This window comes from Nymphaea colorata, chromosome 2, assembly GCF_008831285.2.
Source record: "Nymphaea colorata isolate Beijing-Zhang1983 chromosome 2, ASM883128v2, whole genome shotgun sequence".
Taxonomy (NCBI): Eukaryota; Viridiplantae; Streptophyta; class Magnoliopsida; order Nymphaeales; family Nymphaeaceae; genus Nymphaea; species Nymphaea colorata.
Genome location: NC_045139.1, coordinates 8,118,235 through 8,137,563, shown reverse-complemented (window position 1 = coordinate 8,137,563; position 19,329 = coordinate 8,118,235). Strand labels below are relative to the sequence as shown.

The window sequence follows — 19,329 nt, the reverse complement described above, 5'->3', positions numbered from 1 at the left end:
GGGTTTAGATGATGAAAAATGAATTTATCAGTTTCTCTTGGAAGTTAGAAGGCGTGTGATAAAAAGAACATTGTATTAGTGGAAAACACGTTGTTCAATCATACAATTGACATATTACTTTTAGAAACATGAAGTGATTATAGATACCAACATTAGATTTAATAATAAAAGATTAAATCTAACTACACATTTCATATAACAGGAATACAGTAATTTTAAAACATTTTTTGAAAACAGGAGTGTTTGAAACACAATATTCTTTTTCATCAGACATCCTTTCCGATTCAACACAACTGAACTATCCCATTCACATTTAATGGTGTTAATGTCGTGGGGTTCCACTGGCCAAAGAGGTACCCCCAAAGGCGTACCCAATACAGTTTCAAGATCTTCTTCACACGTGTGTTCGGCGGCATTTTCTCTAACTGCGCACACGTGCTTCCCAAGCTCTAGCGGCCTCGTGCACGTGGTCAGCACTCTGAGTTCCCAAGGCAGATCACGTGACCTCCTTCCTTTCTCCCCGACACTTTTTAAATGCTAGGCAAGCGACAAAATCCATCGTTTTAACCGTTTTGGCCTGGCGTCGCCTTCTTTCGAGGAAAAATTTCACTCGGCACACAATGTTTCCGCCTTAATGACGAAATGGTACCTCGCTTGTCGAATATTTTGATCACGGTCGCAAGTTTTTTCCTTTCTTGGCAAGGAGGAAGTTTCAAACGTAGTTAAGTTATATTTTTAATTATATAAATGTGGAGAATGATAAGTTAGCTTTGGATTGATGGGACAGGTGCCATGCATATTTGACCCCTATACTCCAATATTGCACCAATAATAACAACACCAACTCCAATGCACATAACAACTTAACCAAGAGCGATCATGTGACTACAAGCGAGTCGCTTGGCGATCTCCATCAATCACTTGGTTATTGAAAGTAAGATCAAATATGTTTTGTTGAGATAAATCATGACAATAATTTTGTTTTTCATATATATTTTAAGAAGAAGAAAAAATATATCCTAAAGAGACCAAATCTTCTCTCTCTTTCCTTTTGCTTTGGGATTCAAGACTACGTCAGAATCCGAGTGAAAAAAATGGGATATCCATTGTCTAAGCATCGCATACCCACCATTTAAAGTTTTGAAGGGCTTTAAAGTTTTGAAGGGCAGCGTTCATGAAGATTGAATTGATTACAGCCTTCACCACTTCACCAGTTTGACCAGTTACACTATGCTAACAAAGGAAGAACTTTATAACTTTCAATTGAGAAGAACCTATAAGAAGTCACCCAATAAAGCTTTGAAAGGAAAAGTTTTAGCATATATAAGCCCTTTTAAAAATAATGACAAAAGGATCAAGGTTAAGCAAATTTCTTCCCGTTAAGTTCCTTGAATGGAGCCAACGGTCGGTTGAAAAGCTATATGAAGGTTCGTCTTCCGGTCCCAACAACTTTCTGCAACTATCCAAGAAAAGAAGAAAAAGCAATGGATGTACAAATTCACACCTGAATCACAGCCGTTCTGCTCTCCATATGAAACCCTAAGATCAAGGGATTTAGAGGTCCACCCTCAAGAATGTTATTCTCCCCCAATAGAACATGGAGATATTGTCCTTCATCCATGTCTACTTTGAATCACCACTGCAAAATTCACTTGATTGAAAAGCTTTAGAGGCAACGCTCTGTCTTTTTCATGAGAAAAGACCACACATCCAATTTTGGTGTTGTAAGATTAATTCCATGGTTGCTTTTCAATCCTCAAATATGTTAAGCATTGTTTCGATTCGCAGTTCATGCAATATGTGGCCGATTTTGATAAGGTTGACAAGGGTTTTCAATGGTCCCACGGGAATTTAGCGTAGCTGGTCAGACTAATGACTAGTAGAAAGCTAGTCATTCGTTTCACCTAACCGATGCAACCTTAGACCATGGGAGCCTAGATGAGAGAGTGACTTGGCTTTTTCTTATTAGACAAGGCTATAAAAAAGTTCAGCTTAAATTCTAAACAAGGTCAAGAGATTAATATATCTTGTTTGTATATTGGCATTATCCAACATTATTTTGTTTCAACATATCAGCTAGACTTTTGAGTTTTTAGTAAGCACTTATGATCCACCACCCAAAGAAACGAGATTAGAATACCCCTTCTTCACACTTTCTCCCTCTCTCTAGGGTCTAGGGCTGCATGCACCTCGATGACGTCAGTTCATCTTTAACTCGATGCGACACCCTATTTTTTATATAGGTGTGGAAGAATAGTTCTTATGGGAATTGAATTGACAACAGTAGGTAGGTTTTCATTCATGTATACCGATTGGACCAAATTTATGAACTACCCTTATTATAAGAAATTTGACCATGTAAGTTTAATAATCATGATCGTTTGTTTGCAAACCTTAAAAAAGGAAGAAAAATGGATGACTTCTCATTAATGATCTGAATATTACTAAGGACAGGAAGCTGCTAGGTACCTTTTCTTTAATAAAAATAAAAATCAAAATTTCATCTAAAGGAAAAAGTTCTTTTTTTGCTTTGTGTATGTGGACAATGAGTTAAAACATTTTAGAAGTTTTCGAGAGATTGGCATAATAAACCGGTGTAGGGCTAGTAAGGAGTCCGTCTTTGTTTCGAATCATTGAAATATAAACTCTCTGCGCCATAAATGGGAAGTCACTGACATGTAAGTTGAAGCACAACAGAAACGACATTCTGATACACTGGAAATATGCTATGTACCTTAAGTGAATGAGAGATTAGGTAGAAACTGCAACTCTCTTATGGATATTAGGATTTCAAGTGAAAAGAAATCTACACCGCTGTTCGATTTGAGGTCTTAAGGAAACTTTATCCATCCAATGTTGCGTTGAGCCTCTCAAAAACGAAGCATTAAAAGAAAACAGACACGTCTTTATGCACAGCGCCATTCATGTCACTGGTCCTCGCACCTTGTTCATTGTGTATGTGCACACAACTCATAATATCTCACCAATATATTAAGCACAAAAATGTGGTTTCCAATGCACATTGCATGCACCCATCTTTGCCAAGGCAAGGCCATGTTTCAACCCCTTGTTCAACGATTTCGGAACCGTATCGGTTTTCACAACCATAAAGCGTATCGGCCAATATGAGCCGGTACCTTCGGTCCGTACCGGTGACTTTGAATCACAATCTTCAGTATGAAAAACTAAATTTCATTTATTTATGTAGAACAATTTTTTGGACACAAAAAACAACCCAACAACATTGTCAATTTGCAGGTAAAATTAAAAGCTGCAATAAATAAAAAGTGTGTTTTAGAAGATCTTTAGTTTAAAAAGATTGACAACGAGATAGATCTTAAATCCATGTTACATATAAAAAAAAAAAAGAATGAATTGAAGGTTGAATGGAAAAAGTCGATCTTAAATCTATAAAAATCCTAATAATTTGATCTCAGATCTGAAAAGAAAAGAGAGACTCCTTAAAATATCGGTCAATGTAAGATCTGTATTGACCAAATCAAAACCTAGCGATACAGCTATATGTGAATATAATATTAATATAAAAACTTGAAAATTTTCATATAATAAACAATTTATGAAAGACCGATACGTACCGGGAGGACCATTTGAGGGGCGATATCCGAAACGATTTTTACAAGATAAAAAGGCATTGGAGACCTTGACCATGGCTTCCATACGCTGGCCTCTCTCTCTCTCTCCGGAGGGGTCGTCCTTTTCTTCGTGACACTGCAACTGAAAGCCACCCCCACCATCATAGCTATCTGTTAAGCAACAAGGGCACAGAAAAGGAGACGAACCCATTAACATCAAGAACCTCATTTTTCGTCTCTCTTTCTAAAGAGAGGGAGGGAGAGGAGCATGGTTTGACCTCCACTTGCAGAAAGCAAAGAAGGATCCGCTTCTCAACCGATCCTCCTCCTTTTTCTCTTTCTTGGCGTTCTTCAGGCGGCAGTTTCGTGCTCTTTACTTGATTCAAAGTCTCTCCTTTTCTTTTATTTGCATATCTTTGGTGTACATTCTAACGGCTGTGGTTTTTCGTTTCTTTCACGACTGCTACCTTTTTCATTTTTTGACAATGTTCGTGACTATTGAAGTTGCGTTGGAACCTTGATCTTGATCTTCTTCTTTCCCGTCATTTTTGTTTTCTCTAACTTTATTCCTTCCTTTATTTCGTTACCGGAATGCAGGTCTATTTTTGCGTTGGTTTTGACTAATTCCGATCTTCTGGTTTTGGGGGTTTCTGCAGGAAGCGTTCTCTAGGCAACGTCGAGAATGGGTTGGCCGATGAGTTCTCGTAGGAATTGAATTTGTACGAAGAGATCGATCTGGCATCCGTTCGTTCCGTTCGGGTTTGCGGATGAAGAAGTGAAGAGGAGTAATGAAATCGATGCGTTTGATCAATGTGGCTTGGTTTTCTTTATAATCTTGATGCAAACAGCTTGAGCAATGGCTGCTTCCGGTTTATCAGCAAGTTCTCGAAAGCATTCGTCGGTGCCTGTAGGGCGCCAAGTATCATCTTCCGCGTTGCCTAATTGTTCCAAAGAGACGTCTGAAGGGGCCCCCGCCTCTGCTTCTCGGATCAACAATCTTTTTACTGAACTCCCAACCTGTTACCATCACCAACATTCCCTTCATCCCCCTCCTTCCTCTTTGGGTAGCATTTGTCCTCTGCAACCAGGATCACTAAAATCACAGTGTAAACATGGCGGGGATTCCTCGGATGTAAGCGTCACGGGGAAGCATTTAAACAACAGCTTTCAGCAGGGAAGTTCTCGTAACCATCCCCAAAATGCTGTTCCTGTTTTTTCTGAAGCCAGTACTTTGCGAGCGCAACTCCGTAATGGGCTATCACAAAATTCGCATTCAAACCCATGCAAGTCGCCGCCTGATGCACTTGTTACTCCAACCAGCGCAGGGAAGGCTTTCACTCTGAAGCAGCTTGTTGCGGTTGAGGATTGCCCTGATACGGCGGAGGTCGCTAATGAGCCGGAGTGCAATTCACAAAACCGGGGCCAAACAGATCCTGGAGCGGATTCTTCATGCACTACCAGTGACCATGGAACAGCTTCAGGCAGTCCGCTTTCAGAAGATCAGCTCGCTGAAGCTAACGCCATGAAGGAGAGCGCTGTGACTGCAATGGTTAGTGAAAGGACAAGTGAAGAAAATGCGAACATCAGTGAAAAGACTCAAATTAATAACTCTGCTACAGATCTAGCTGAAAGTGGGAAGACTAGCATGTGCAGAGGCAGTAATAGCAGCAGCATTAGTGATGAGAGCAGCTGCAGCAGCTTCTCCTGCAGCATTAACAAGCCTCACAAGGCGAACGATTCTAGGTGGGAAGCCATTCAAGCGGTTCGAGCACGAGAAGGAGTTCTTGGACTCAGTCATTTTAGGCTTTTAAAGAGGTTGGGATGTGGGGATATAGGCAGTGTATATTTAGCGGAGCTATGTGGAACCAAATGCTTCTTCGCTATGAAGGTAATGGATAAGGTAGCACTTGCTGGCAGGAAAAAATTGGTGAGGGCTCAGACTGAAAGAGAGATATTGCAGTCTCTCGACCATCCATTTCTACCCACTTTGTACACTCATTTTGAAACCGAAACATTCTCGTGTTTGGTTATGGAGTTTTGTCCTGGGGGAGACCTGCACACGCTTCGGCAGAGGCAACCAGGAAAGTGTTTCCCTGAACATGCAGCTAGGTTTGTTCTTAGACCCGGTTTCAACATCCAGATTTTTTCTTGCTCAGGTTGCATTAATCTTGAATATGGTATTTGTAGTTTGCAGCTTTTACTGAACATATCCTGCATGGACTCTGAACTCTTTTCCTCATATGCTGGAAGTCCATGGCTACATATGATACCAGAACTGCTGCTCCTGTTTTGCCTTCATGCTTATCCAAAAATTCTTGCTATATCTGCTATCCTCTTAATTTACATCCTGACGACCCTATGAATGTGTCTACTGCTTGGATTCCATGATGCATCAACTGAAGTTGCACTGAAATCTTTGATGTGTAATTCCTTTCTCTGATTTTGTTCAATTGCTTGTTTTTTTAGTTGGTGTAATGCGATGGATCTTTTGTTTCTTCAGATTGTGCTGGTTGTATCTTAGTTAGCAATTGTTTGTTCTCTTGCTTCCTATGTCGGTCAGACGGTTCGTTAGACTTTATTTTATGTTTCAGCAGAAGACATGAGAATGCTTGAAGCCTTATCATTTTTATGTGCAATTCCTTTATCCGATCTTATTCAATTGGTGTAATGTGGTCGATCTTTTATTTCTTCAAAGTGTGCTGGTTATATTTTAATTACTGATCGTTTGTTCTCTTGCTTCCTATGTCGGTCAAACAGTTCGGTAGGCTTTATTTTATGTTTCAGCAGAAGACATGAGAATGCTTGAGGAGGCGTTTGGATTTCACCCTCTTCTAACCCAGTTTTATAAAAACTAGGTTTTATGAAAACCAAGTCGGTTAATGAGGCTTTTTTTTTTTTTTCGTGTTTGGGTGACACATCCAAAACCTGGTTTTTGAATAACGTAAAAGGGAACCAGGTTTTTCACTCCTTTTTGCCTCCAAAACCTGGTTTTGAAGTGACACCCAAACGCCCCCTGAAGCTTTATCATTTTGTATTTTTCCCAAGTATGAATAGTGGATGTTGACTAGTATGTTAGAAGATGCAGCAAGATGTCTGATCTTGTATGCGTTCTGGAAGTCTCTTACCTGCATGGTCATTTCTGTTGGCTTTTAGTATAGCTGTCATTTTTTATTTTGCTAATTTTTTGTTTTATTTAATCTCTAAATTTATATTATGGGTTAAATTCTAAAGAAAAGCTTGATTTTGTAGGTAAGGATTTGCCTATGGAAATTATGTTTCTAACTTTCTACAATTCTACTCTTGCGTTGCCAAACCTCATGAGGTATCTGAAATATCATGTCTTGATGGGCTTTAGAGGATATTATCACTTGAGTTTCCTCTTTCCAGACTTTTTTTTTTGAATTTTTAGCAGTTGAAAATGTCCTCTCCTATTTTCCTGTTAAGAAAAGTTCTTGCTTTTATGTTATCCCAATAAAAAATACTCTCCTAGATATTGCCAACTCAGACCAGTGGCTGCTTTGGTGTGCTTAAAAGGTGCCACTTGGTAGAGTTTTTTTTGTGTGATGTTATCTTATGTAAGAAAATCTTTTTCTGCCGCAGCAACTGATTTCAGATTTCTACTATGGTATAGGTTTTATGTAGCGGAGGTACTACTTGCTCTAGAGTACCTACACATGCTTGGGATCATTTACAGAGACCTGAAACCAGAGAATGTGTTGGTAAGGGATGATGGGCATGTCATGCTCTCGGACTTTGATCTGTCTTTGAGGTGTGCTTTTTCCCCAACACTTGTGAAGTCTACTAACACAGACGCGTCCAAAAATCATCCGTCTTACTGTGTCCAACCTGCCTGTATAGAACCTTCATGTGTTATCCAGCCCTCATGTGTTCAACCAACCTGCTTTACTCCACGGTTTCTTGTAAGAAAGGAAAAGAAACTCAAACCTAAGTTCAGAAATGATGCTAGCAGTGCGGCAAGGCCCCTTCCAGAACTCATCGCAGAACCCACAGATGCCAGGTCAATGTCCTTTGTGGGGACTCATGAGTACTTGGCTCCAGAGATCATCAAAGGTGAAGGCCATGGAAGTGCTGTCGACTGGTGGACTTTTGGGATTTTCCTATATGAACTTTTGTTTGGAAAGACTCCTTTCAAAGGGTCGGGGAACCGTGCTACCCTTTTTAATGTGATAGGGCAGCCTCTGAGGTTCCCAGAGTCACCAACGGTGAGCTTTGCTGCAAGGGACTTGATTCGTGGTTTGCTTGTGAAAGAACCACAGCACCGGCTTGCGTATAGGCGGGGCGCAGCAGAATTGAAACAACATCCATTTTTCCAGAATGTCAATTGGGCCCTTATAAGGTGTGCCAGTCCACCAGATGTGCCAAGACCATTTGAAGCTGATTGTGCACCCAGAGTACAGGTGCCAGCTTCTTCTGCAAGTGGAAAGAATGCTGCGGGTATGGATGTCAAATCTTCAGGTAACTATCTGGAGATTGATTTCTTTTGATCATATTTCTGTTCTCAGGCCCTGTTTGCTTGCTGGACAAACATTTAGAAGCAAACGGTAGGATGAAAATTTTCATGGGAGAAGGTCTGTTGTACGGACGTTGGACCTTGTTTATCTGGAAAAAAGACCTGCATTGCTAAGAGAAAAGGTCAGGATAAAGCTTCCTCATGTTTGCTAGAGGCATGGAGCAAACCTGAAGGAAGGCGTGCGTTGCCCTCCTCTGAAGAAGTGTTTCATTCTTCCAAAACGTTACCGTGCAATCAAACGAGGCTAGTTATACCCTGTTGTTCCACTGTACTGAAGAGAACTGTTCTTTTTTGTTTCCTTTTTCTCTTTCCTTTGTTTTGAATGTTCTGTCATAGCTGGAGGTTGTAGCTTTCCATCAGGAACACATGAAGCTGTTTCATTTCTTGCCATCTATTCCAAATAATGGCCATATGAGTATTGATGTCGTTTGTGTTCTTTTGAGCTACTGTTAGTTCATAGTTGTTTAGGAGGTAAAGCCTTTCTTTCCTTCTCTTTTTTCGGAAGATCCAGAGTTAAATCAAATCTACTGTGGTACAAAAGCACACTCAAGTTTGATTTTCTTTCATTTTCCTGCCTCTTTTATGTGTAATTTAGGCAGTTAAATATCACATGAGCACATTTCTTATTCTGTCTTCAGACGTTGAACATGTTTCTTTGAAATGTTCTTTTGCACGAGGAAAACCAGAATCAACTAAAAATTAGCTTATTGTAAGAGAATGCAAAACCTTGATTCTTAATGAAATAGCATTTCGTTCTCGCGAACTATTCTAAAGGGGAAACAGAGTCCTGCATTTCCAAAAAAAGAATAACTTCACATGGTACACCTGCCTTAGCTTGACGCGGGAGTTCCATATTCTGTAGCCTTCACAGTCATTACGTTCCATCCTTGAATCCTGAACTTCTATGACAGTAAGCCATGTGACCACCGCTGCATGCTACGGGGATCATTTTTCTATTTTTCATTCAAACGGAAACAACTTCTGTTGTTTTACTTACGCATTTATTTTCCCTTCAAAGATTATCAATTATTCTGATTCTGACATAAATTTGCAGAATTTACATTCGATAAAAAGTATGCACTGATATGGACTTTCACATATATTCAAATACACCCATTTAACATAGTGAGAAAATCGAATTGGATCTGAATCTTATCATGCCCTGGTTTAATTTGGTTTACGTGATGCTAATAAATTAGTTTATGTTATAACCGTATCGCGCATAGAAGACCATTTTCTCACATCCCGTTACATTGTCAGAAACATCCTGTACGATCCTACTGATACAGATAAACTCTTCGTCCTTTTTTGGCTTCCCAAGATATGAAAAGTTAACTGAATGCTATAGCTACCTGATAGCTGCTGCTGCTGAGAAGAAAAATATATGGCTGATTTGATGGTTACAAAAAGTTCGATCGTTTGTAAGAGGTTTCATCATTATATCTTTGACAGCCAGTTGGCAGATATTGTGTTCTGTTATACCACTAAACGTCCACTATCATGTGCAGAAGAGTATAAGTGGGTGACCTGCATGGCTGCATATTATCATTATTATTGTCACTCACCAAAACCACTGTCATCGCTATTTTCCGGCATCACCATACCAATCCTGTCAAGATGATACAATCACGCCTTTCACAGAGTTTGGCAAATTTCCTCTCAACGAAGAAAACTTCACCATCCATGCTTGAGAACGCCTTTGCCTCAATGTTTCAATTAGTGGCAAAGATTATCATTACAAATAGGAAATATAAACTGTTCTGCTCTAACCGCAAACTTTGATGCCTTACATTTAAGTTGTACTCTTCCTTTGGAAATAATGCTATCGAAGAAAATTGTGGACAAAGAAGTCACCTTGAGATCGAGTAACCTTAACCATTTTCATGACAACACTGAACATAGATTGCTTTCTGGGCTTACCAAAAGAAAATTAACTGAATTTACCAGAGAAGCAGGTGCACTCAAAGAAGTTGCGCTCCTGTTGGCGTGGTGAAACTTCGCTCTTGCTCTTTGAACTGCGAGGACTGTGGAGGGTAGCAGTGTTTTTCCTGGAAGAGCCTGTGGTAGGTGATGAAGGTTCAGTTCCAGATACGTTCTGGTTTTCCGGAAGTTGCTTGCCGTCACTGATAACTATGATTTCACAGAACTCAGGTGCATTCTTCTGGAGGAACTCAGCTTTGGAAGATGGCTTCTTTGACCATCTGATCATATCAAACATGGAAAGATTACAGCCAAACCTAAAAACAAAGTAAATGAGCATACATCCTTAAACTTTTAACATGTGAACTATGATGTAAAATTTTGGATGGAAAGAAAATTTCCTTCCAGATCAGATACAATGAAGAAATCAAAACAAAAGTTTCCTACTGAAGAAGGCGGTGAACAAATGAGATACAATAAGTACTTTAACAGATCAGATACAAGAAGAAAGGTTCAGGATATAGCTTTAATAGAACAAAGGCTGAAACAGGGATTACAAGTGAAACAAAGGAATGATAGAGCAGTAGCAGCAATGGTGGTGGTGATAGTAGCATTGAAGATGATGAGATGCATTATTCTGATGATGAATAGTTTGTTTACCTGGAGGAGCGCTTCGCACCAATGACAAGCCTTCTGATTTGAAGAACTGGAATGAGTTCCAGTATGGCCTTCGCCGTTGTGCTGCTCTCTATTAGTATGGTATCCACCTTAACCTGTTGGAAAGTTTAAAATTCAGCAAACCCATCCACTTTAACCTGTTCTAGCTCAGTCGCAATTTTGGTTTATGTATCTAGCACAGGCCATTCCACAATTTCTTGAAAGGTTGGTGCTTAATTTGAATAAAATTAAAAAGATTTAAAAATACAAGAAAGAGATCCTATTAAGTATTTGAAGCCAATTTCATTTGTCCCGCATGAATAAATAGACCAATGTGAAATAGGGAGAGGTTCAACCCACGTCCAGGATTGTTCCAATTAACATATGGTGTCAGTCTAGTTTATGCTGTCCTGATGTTTGATGTGGGAGAAGAGAACACTGAGCGATGGGGCGCACACCCCTTATCGAACAAGGGACACAAAAACTGGTGAGAGTGAGACCACTCAATATTTTGTTCTTAAGAAGCACTTTTTATGTGTTCCAGCTGATCTAGCTCCATCCACCGACCTCGGGGAACAGAACAACCCTCTCCTGTGATGGGTGTTCCAATCGGACATCCTATGTTGGACCATCATGTTCCGGCTATGCTTAGCCAGTTGTACCCAGACCTGAGCCTGTACAACTCGGTCGGGATGCATCTTGGTAAGACCTAACCCATTAAAAGTATCTCCTGCTAGTTGATACGTACTGGGGCGTAGACTGCTCGGTGGAACCAAATGAATTTTCTACGGACCTAGACATCTAGTTGAGTGAGCAAAATGAAAATATACCAGATTACGTTCTTAAAATGATTTGAAATCACATGATCATATATTTGGTGAACAAAAGGACACCATTATGAACATTTGATATGACTGCACTCCCATTTTAGTGGGTCCAGGTAGTGCTTGCACAGGATCCCACTTTATAGATGTCAGGCATAGTGCTAAATAGATCGTTGTCGCACAGATCTTAATATAGATGCCCTAGGGCGGCAGAACACAGCCGATTGAAAGATTTGGTAATGCAAAAAAAAAAAAAAAATGAATACAGTAAAAATAAGAGAAAAATAATGAAAATATACCATCAAAACTTGATGTTTTTGAAACAAAAATGTATGCCGGAAATATGTCAAGTGTTCTCAAAAGTTGTAGCAAAAAATAACAGAAACTTTATGCCAAGTCTATCTCATGCACGTATACATGGTGCTACTCCCTAATTTCACACACACACAGATAGACATATATATAAACATATATATTACCTTGGCGTCGTCGCATAGCTTTATGTACTTTTGGAGGAGACTTCTTCTCCTGTTGTTCTCTTCCTTCTTGTACAGTTTCAATTGCTCGTGGGTCACTTGACTCTTTGCTAGCTTCCCAACTGCAACAGTTTCTAGGCAACATGAATACTGAATTTTTTGTTTTTCTATTTTTTTCCCTTTCCATAACATTTTAGAACAGATCACTTGTGAAACAAGGAACCAAACCAGCGGAAGCCGATGTGCAAAATGTTGTAAATATCGATTTCCGTCTCGCATTCGTGGCCTTAATAAAAAAACTCGAACATCTAAATTAGGTTTTTTCTAATCCCCTTTCTTATTTTGATGAGAAAAGAACGTATTTCCTAATCGACTGTTGCTTTGTTCTTCATTTCAGGAATTTTCGGATTGCCCATTCTCTTGACTAGTTAGAAATCTAATGTTCCAAATTAAGTCCTTCAAGGAAATGGTTCACAGTGAACTACTCTTTAAGCAACATGGAAAAATGAAAAGGATTAAATTCAGTATGAATACAAGAAAGAACACAGTTTTTCTCCTTGTTGCAGTGAAAAAGGAACATGGTAAATGTCGCTTCATGAAGATATCAGCTACCAAATTCAATGAAACGGAAGAGTGACTTCCTTCTTTTATAAAAATTGTGCATGCATTAACAGGTGAGCCTTGTAATACTTCGTCACACACACACATTACTATGCTATGATTGGAAGAAAATGTATTGAAACTGATCCATGGTGAAACTAAAACCCAAAATCCTATCTCACCAAGAAGTGGAACTGAGAGACCCAAGAATGCTTCCAGTGATATTGAATTTGCATCTAAATGTTCCAAGCCATTCTCTTCCTCTTCTTTCTTCTCAAAGCCTGAGATGGGCCGGACAGGAACAGCACATTGGTTCTTCAATTTGGTAGAATGGGCAAGTGGGGCCGGTTCAGCTAGTTGCCTATATTTGTGGTTCACGTTAAATTTTTGGTGGCTTCAGACAAACCCCAATTTACAGCAGGCGAGGTTTAGTCCCTTTCACAACTCAGGCAGAAAACAAAATTTTTATGGCCCTTCTAACACTAAAACGAGGTCAGAAACTTAGTTGTGGCATCAACTAAATAAATCACCTGTGTCGTGTTGTCAGAAATTTCCAAATTAACAGAAAGAGAAATATTTCTAACATTTAAAGGAAATAAAGCTGTGGTTAGAAGATTTTCCTGGTGAACGGCGGAGATCGAGTCGCTATAGAATAATCAAGCACGGTAAGCGTGTGCAATTGAAGTGGGAAAGTGCGGAACATCCAACAAAAACTTGATGGTTTCCTTCTTCGTTGAGAAAAAGCAAAAGAAACATTAGGTATGGAGAGGAAGACATACCGGGAGTGGGGATATGAGTGACAGGAGGGAAGACATGAACCAGGTAGACGCAGCCTCTATAGGACGTGGAGGAAGAGGAAGAAGTTGAAGAAGAAGGAGAAGGAGAAGGGGGAGAAGAAGGTAAGTGGGCACCACCCTTGTTGAGGCAGCGGTTCCTCAACGTCCATTGCAGGGCGTCCAAGCTCGACTCTTCGTCCCTTCCTACTGCCACATACCACGCGCCGTCGTCGCTTTCTCCTCGTCCTCCGGCAACTGTTACCTCTTCCTCAATCTCCGAGAACCCAATCGTCTCCTGCCGAACCTCACCACGATGACCTCTTCCTTCTCCTCCGTGCCTGCTTTGCTCTTCCTCAATCTCAATTTCCGGCCGTATCTCGCCGGACATTGTGTTCATAGTTGAAATGAAGGATGGTTGTTCTTCCCCTCCCCTCCTTTTTAACTACCACGAATTCGAGAAGAAAGACAGAAAGAAAGAGAGAGAGAGAGAGTGAGAAGAAGTTGTCGAACTTTCTTTGTACTAATTTTCAATTTAGGTCTAAAATTTACAAGAAACCCAAAACAAACGTAAACTTTTAAAAATACAATAAAAAGGGTGCATTTTTGAATATATATATATATATATATATATATATCCGATCCAATATGATTAATAGGTACGATGCAGTGCTGATGATGTTGTGGTAGTCGAAAGGTTTTTTTTATTTAATTGATATATATATATATATATATTCACCGTCGTAAAAACTTAACAACATTATCCTTTAAACAACCTCTCGTAGATAAAAATAAACTCGCATTGGTTTTGACATATAGACATATACATTGCCAAGTAAAACTTTGGTCACTTTTTAAAATACTGTAGCATTAAATATTTAAAGTCGATCATTGGTTATGTCTTACTTGGGAAATATTATACTTTATGCTCCGTTTTCCTGATTAAAAAAACAAGAATATAACGGAAAGTCAATTTGGTGAGCACAACATTTGTCAGCATCTTGTTGGTCCGATGTCGCCTTACTAGTATTCTTACCCGCAGATTCCACGAGTTCATAATTTCCCTTTTAAAGGCACGTCAACCTGCTAATTTACAGACAACCACCTAATCTTCTTATATTATGGAAAACAGCCCGCTTTTGCAAGAGTTTCTTTCAATTACGCTACAATGCTTAAAATGATTCGGTTGACCCTTACTTAGACATAGACATATAAAATAAAATCAAAATAAGTCCGACCGATCACTTGTTTATGAGTTGTGTACGACCGGGCCAAGGAATGGCTTGGGCGGCTAGTGGGCTCAGCCTTTTAATTATTGGACCAAAAACCTGGCCCACATATTGGTCACGCCCTTCGAGTCTTTAACTAGCCGATGGGCCCTAAATTAGAAGCTATTTGTAATATATTTTTTATTCTTAATAGTTACAATTTTATTATTTTGATATAAAAAATTTAAAAAAATGATTAGTTTTACTAATATGTGCCCAACAGCACGACAGGTTGAACAAATGTGTCAAGTCAGAGTGCGAATAGGTATAATTCATAAAAACCTATAGAAACAATTTGTGCGAATAGGTATAATTCATAAAAACCTATAAAAACAATTTCTAAGTGATCAGGAGGTTAATAACCTACTATTTAACAGAGTTTTTTTTAGATTATTAGGCTATATTGACAGCATTGATGGCAACGATGCATCCTTTAACTTAGGTACTATGTTTTACCACTTAAAACTCAAATGCCTTTAACCTGACCAACTACTACTCCTTAAAACAACACACAAAAACAATTAAAAGCAAATAGCTATTCATAATAATTGTAATTATAAGAAGAAAAAGAACTCTACTTTCTTAGTTCTCAAAAAGCGCTTTTGGTGACATAAAAGTTGTGTCTTTGGAACACATTGTTCTATGAATTTATTCTAAAAAATGAACACATTCATATAGTTCAAGAGCATTCACGGGTTGACTTTTTTAAACCTACTTGGCTCACGTGACGTCGAAGGTTTCCCAAGCTTTTAGCCAGTCTTAACTCAATCTTAATGTAGCGAAAGCATTCATCAATCTTTTATGACCGTCGACTAGACAATGAGCGATAGACACTCGCACACCACCACCTATGATTATCCCACAGTAGACTATTGACGAACCGTGATTATGAGGCCCTATCAATACACCATCATTTTTTCAAGCACCTATCTACTTCATATGAAATCTAGGTTGGAGGCAGAGCCGAAGTCAGTTGCAGACTATATCTCATTAAGCAATGTTGCCAACCATTGGCCTACTCCACGACGAGCTTTCATTTGTTCACCTCCGTGTGACTCTACATGGTTGTGATCACAACATATGCGTCCAATGGAAGAATTACCCCTAACCCATGTACACTCGCATCCAAACACTATGCGTGGAAAACTCGTCAATTTCTTAATGAAAAACTTGTACTTAAAAAAAAAAGGACTGATGACCATGATGCACTTATACACTTCGTCTTTGCACCATCATCTTGCATATTCTAAATGCATTTCTTTTTGCTTAACTTAGTGTTGGATTGAATCCCACTTGTTTTTCGAGCAATGCCCAAACTACATATCTCATGCATTTCTTTTTGGTTAACTTAGTGTTGGATTGAATTCCACTTGCTTTTCGAGCAATGCACAAACTACACATCTCATGCATTTCTTTTTGCTTAACTTAGTGTCGGATTGACTTGCTTTTCGAACAATGCCCAAACTACACATCTGATGCTGCTAACTTGGTGGGGCCAAAAACAATCTGTCTGCGCAACAGAACATGGCCAATTTTTTTTTTTTTTCCTTCGTTCTTTCAAACCCTCTAACTTTTTCTTCTTGACTTTGGCATTTTAGCCTATGCACGAGTCAAGCTGCGGAAAATTTCCGTTTGTTTCCCTGTTTTGACGTGATAAGAAATCATGGACGGGGTTGTCTTTTCCGTTGGCAAAAGTCAGCCGTTGATCTTAGGGTTTGGCATGGCAAGATCTCGACAATATAAAGATGATCATGACGTCATAGAGATAACTTCTTGCCCGCCCATTGGTCGGTGGGTCCCCACCTACAAAGAAAAATGCATCATTGAAATGCCCAGCTTCTAAGTTTTGATTTTACTGTAAGGTGTCATCGCTTCTGCATTAATGGACTTAACAACGACGTGTCGTTCATCTTAATAATTAATTAAACTTTAATGAAAATAATTTACTCGACAAATGCCCCATTTTTTGGAAAATATTCATGAATTTTTGTTCTAAAATATAAAGTTTAAAGAAAAAAATATTATTTTCATGATATGCCGTATCATTCAGGTTTCCGATACGTGGCTGAATCGGATATTTATAACACGGATTTACACGGGTCTTGAGATTTCTTTTCACATGCCATTGCCATGTGAACATGAATTATTTGATGTGATGCTTTTCATATGGGAAACCATGGGCCAAATAGTTGTATGGTTGTAATGACAAACTTTGAAGACTTTTTGCTCCTTCTTTCCTTGAAGAATAAAAGTATTTTGAATCTATCATGTGACAAAATGGGCTTGATTACCTTTGACATTGACTGGCCATGACAGAAATTTCTACTAAGAGGCCTTATTAGTTTGGATTGTAAATTTCAAAGGGCTCTTGCGTAAATAAATAAACTTTTGAAGGTATCAATCTATAAATACGATCATTTTGTTGACTAGTGTAGTCAATCGCCCCCTGGGCATCGGGCCGGGTACTCATACCCAATACATGAGCTCGGCTCAGGCTGCAAAATGCCTCATATTTTAATTATAATTTTATTTTATGATAGTTATAGATATATATATATACATGTGTATAATTATTATATTTATATGTTATATAATTATGCCTGTGTTTTTTTATTATTGCCAACTTTTAGACGTGTATTTAAAAATTTTGTATGAAAGTGGTAAACATTTATGAAGTAGGTATTTCTCACTTTAATTAGGGTAGATCCTTTAATTAAAGACAATGTTCTGCTTAATTGGCTGATCTCAACCTACTGTTATATATTCAACTTGACTCATATACTAAAACCTGCTATTTTGGTAAATTTCCAAAAGGAATTCTACAAACACAAATAAACTTCTTTAGTGGACATGAATTATATGTTACACTACATATTGCAAAAACGGATCCCCTACAAATTGGTAATATCCTGCTCCTTACCAAAGTGTAAAGTATATTTCACTGCAGGATTAAACTCGTGATTAATGATAATAAACATAAAGCATATTTATCTTAACAGGAAAATATCAAACATCTGGCTCCATTTTTTTTAGTTTTTTATTCATAATTTGCAATTTTTAGGAGCAGATAATGAGAAATTCATCACAAGATCAAGCAAAAGCTTGAGAATCTCAGGCAAAGCAAGCATGGCCCACTATAAACCCACCACAATAGACCAATGTTAAGAACACATCGCTTATTTTGGTCAACTCAAATCTTAGTTTCATTTCAAGGATTTCTTTGGAAGCTACAAGATGAAGCAAGTGGAGATGATGGTAACCTCTAGATGTGTTGTTCAATGGCTATTTGCTAAAAAACATCTTTAGGTCAAGCTAGTTACATACTACTATATTTACTTTTCACCTCCAAGCTAATCAAATGTTAATTCAGTATGTGTTATTTAGTTATAAAACATTACAAACACGTCAGTCCATTTAAATAGAATGGGAAACACTTGTGGTGCGTACAACCAACAAGATGTGGACAAATGCATTCACCCTTTCCCCAAAAAAATGATTTAATTAACATATATATATATATATAAAGAGAGAGAGGGGGAGAGAGAGAAAGTAGTAGTAGTAAATACTGAGCAAGGAAGAGCTCAAACAAATACCAGGAGATTCTATAAAAAAAAGTTGTTTTCCTTAATAATAAAAATCTTTTAAAAAAAATAGAAGCCTAAAAAATTATAAAAATGCAAAGATCACTAGAAAATGCATACCATGTTAGTGACACGATCATGGCATGACAGAAGAAACAAAAGCACAATAATAAGATGGCACACAACATCTGTGGTGACTGGTGAGGTACATTTAAGCTAGATCGTGAACTTTATTTATTTGCTGATCAGTTTTAGCTTTATCCTTACATGATTTCGGGAAATTGGTTTTTCTCATTTCCAGCTCAGTCTGAAATTCAAGGTAACCTGAGAATACTAGGACATTGGATTCGAGGATTTGATGTCAAACGAACAACCCTCCAATTCGACCTCAAGTCTGAGGTTTTGGCCATATACAGAGGATCTCAAATCTTCTTTCTTATATAATGGTGAAAGAATCCCTCTTCTGTTTTTGGAAAAAGTGGGACGATCTTTAGTGGTCTGACTTTTTTGTTTCAAGCAATTCTCTTTCTTTTGCAAATTCCAAAAGATCGGCCGTCTTTATAGTCAAACGGGCCCAAAAATATTTCTTGCATGAAAGAAGTTGCTGGGTGATTAATCTGTGGAAAATTTTATTTTGGCAGCCAATCTTTTGGTTTGATTCCAAATGCCATAAAAGCAACCAATCATGGCAGTTTCACTTTCAGTCTGTATCTCTGGACAGCGATGCAAGTTCCAAGGAGTTACCGACCTATTCAAACTACCCACGTTCACTGCTTTCTTATCCTTGGCTAATTTTGGTGCACCAGAGAAAAAGCCTGCCTGAATGTGATTCGATAGATGTGATTCTTAAAGTGAAAGTGTGAAAAGTTACATCAAGCACCATAAATTTTCTGGCTTGCTAAGTTGAATACCTTGTGATCAAGAAAGAAAATGGCCTCATCATAAAAGCATCATGAAGATTACAGAAGAAACAGTGACATTTGACGTATTTAGCTGTCAGCAATCTGAACAGTAAGCATTTCCACTGTGTCTTTTCATCTTCTGTGGTATCATATTAATTGGCGGCCTGACTTCAAATATATTATTTAGCTGTCCTGAATCCGAAC

General features: G+C 38.5%; 2 protein-coding genes across 3 annotated transcripts; one reads left to right on the top strand and one right to left on the bottom strand.

The window, feature by feature from the left end:
• Window positions 1-3,687: 3,687 nt before the first annotated feature.
• LOC116247908 (serine/threonine-protein kinase D6PK-like) lies at window positions 3,688-8,546 on the top strand. Of its 2 annotated transcripts, none has more exons than XM_031620354.1 (3): window positions 3,688-3,954; window positions 4,250-5,702; window positions 7,225-8,546. In XM_031620354.1, exons 2-3 carry the CDS (start codon window positions 4,450-4,452, stop codon window positions 8,096-8,098), a joined length of 2,127 nt encoding a protein of 708 aa, XP_031476214.1. In that variant the 5' UTR covers window positions 3,688-3,954; window positions 4,250-4,449; the 3' UTR covers window positions 8,099-8,546. The 2 variants fall into 2 exon arrangements, with proteins under 2 accessions (XP_031476214.1, XP_031476215.1); XM_031620355.1 differs by having other exon boundaries at window positions 3,688-3,980.
• A 1,126-nt stretch (window positions 8,547-9,672) lies between these two features.
• Window positions 9,673-13,844, bottom strand: LOC116246927 (U-box domain-containing protein 52-like). Its single transcript, XM_031618849.2, has 4 exons — window positions 13,381-13,844; window positions 12,005-12,123; window positions 10,705-10,817; window positions 9,673-10,325 (listed from the first exon to the last, which is right to left on the bottom strand). Exons 1-4 carry the CDS (start codon window positions 13,772-13,774, stop codon window positions 10,055-10,057), a joined length of 897 nt encoding a protein of 298 aa, XP_031474709.1. The 5' UTR covers window positions 13,775-13,844; the 3' UTR covers window positions 9,673-10,054.
• Between the last annotated feature and the right edge of the window lie 5,485 nt (window positions 13,845-19,329).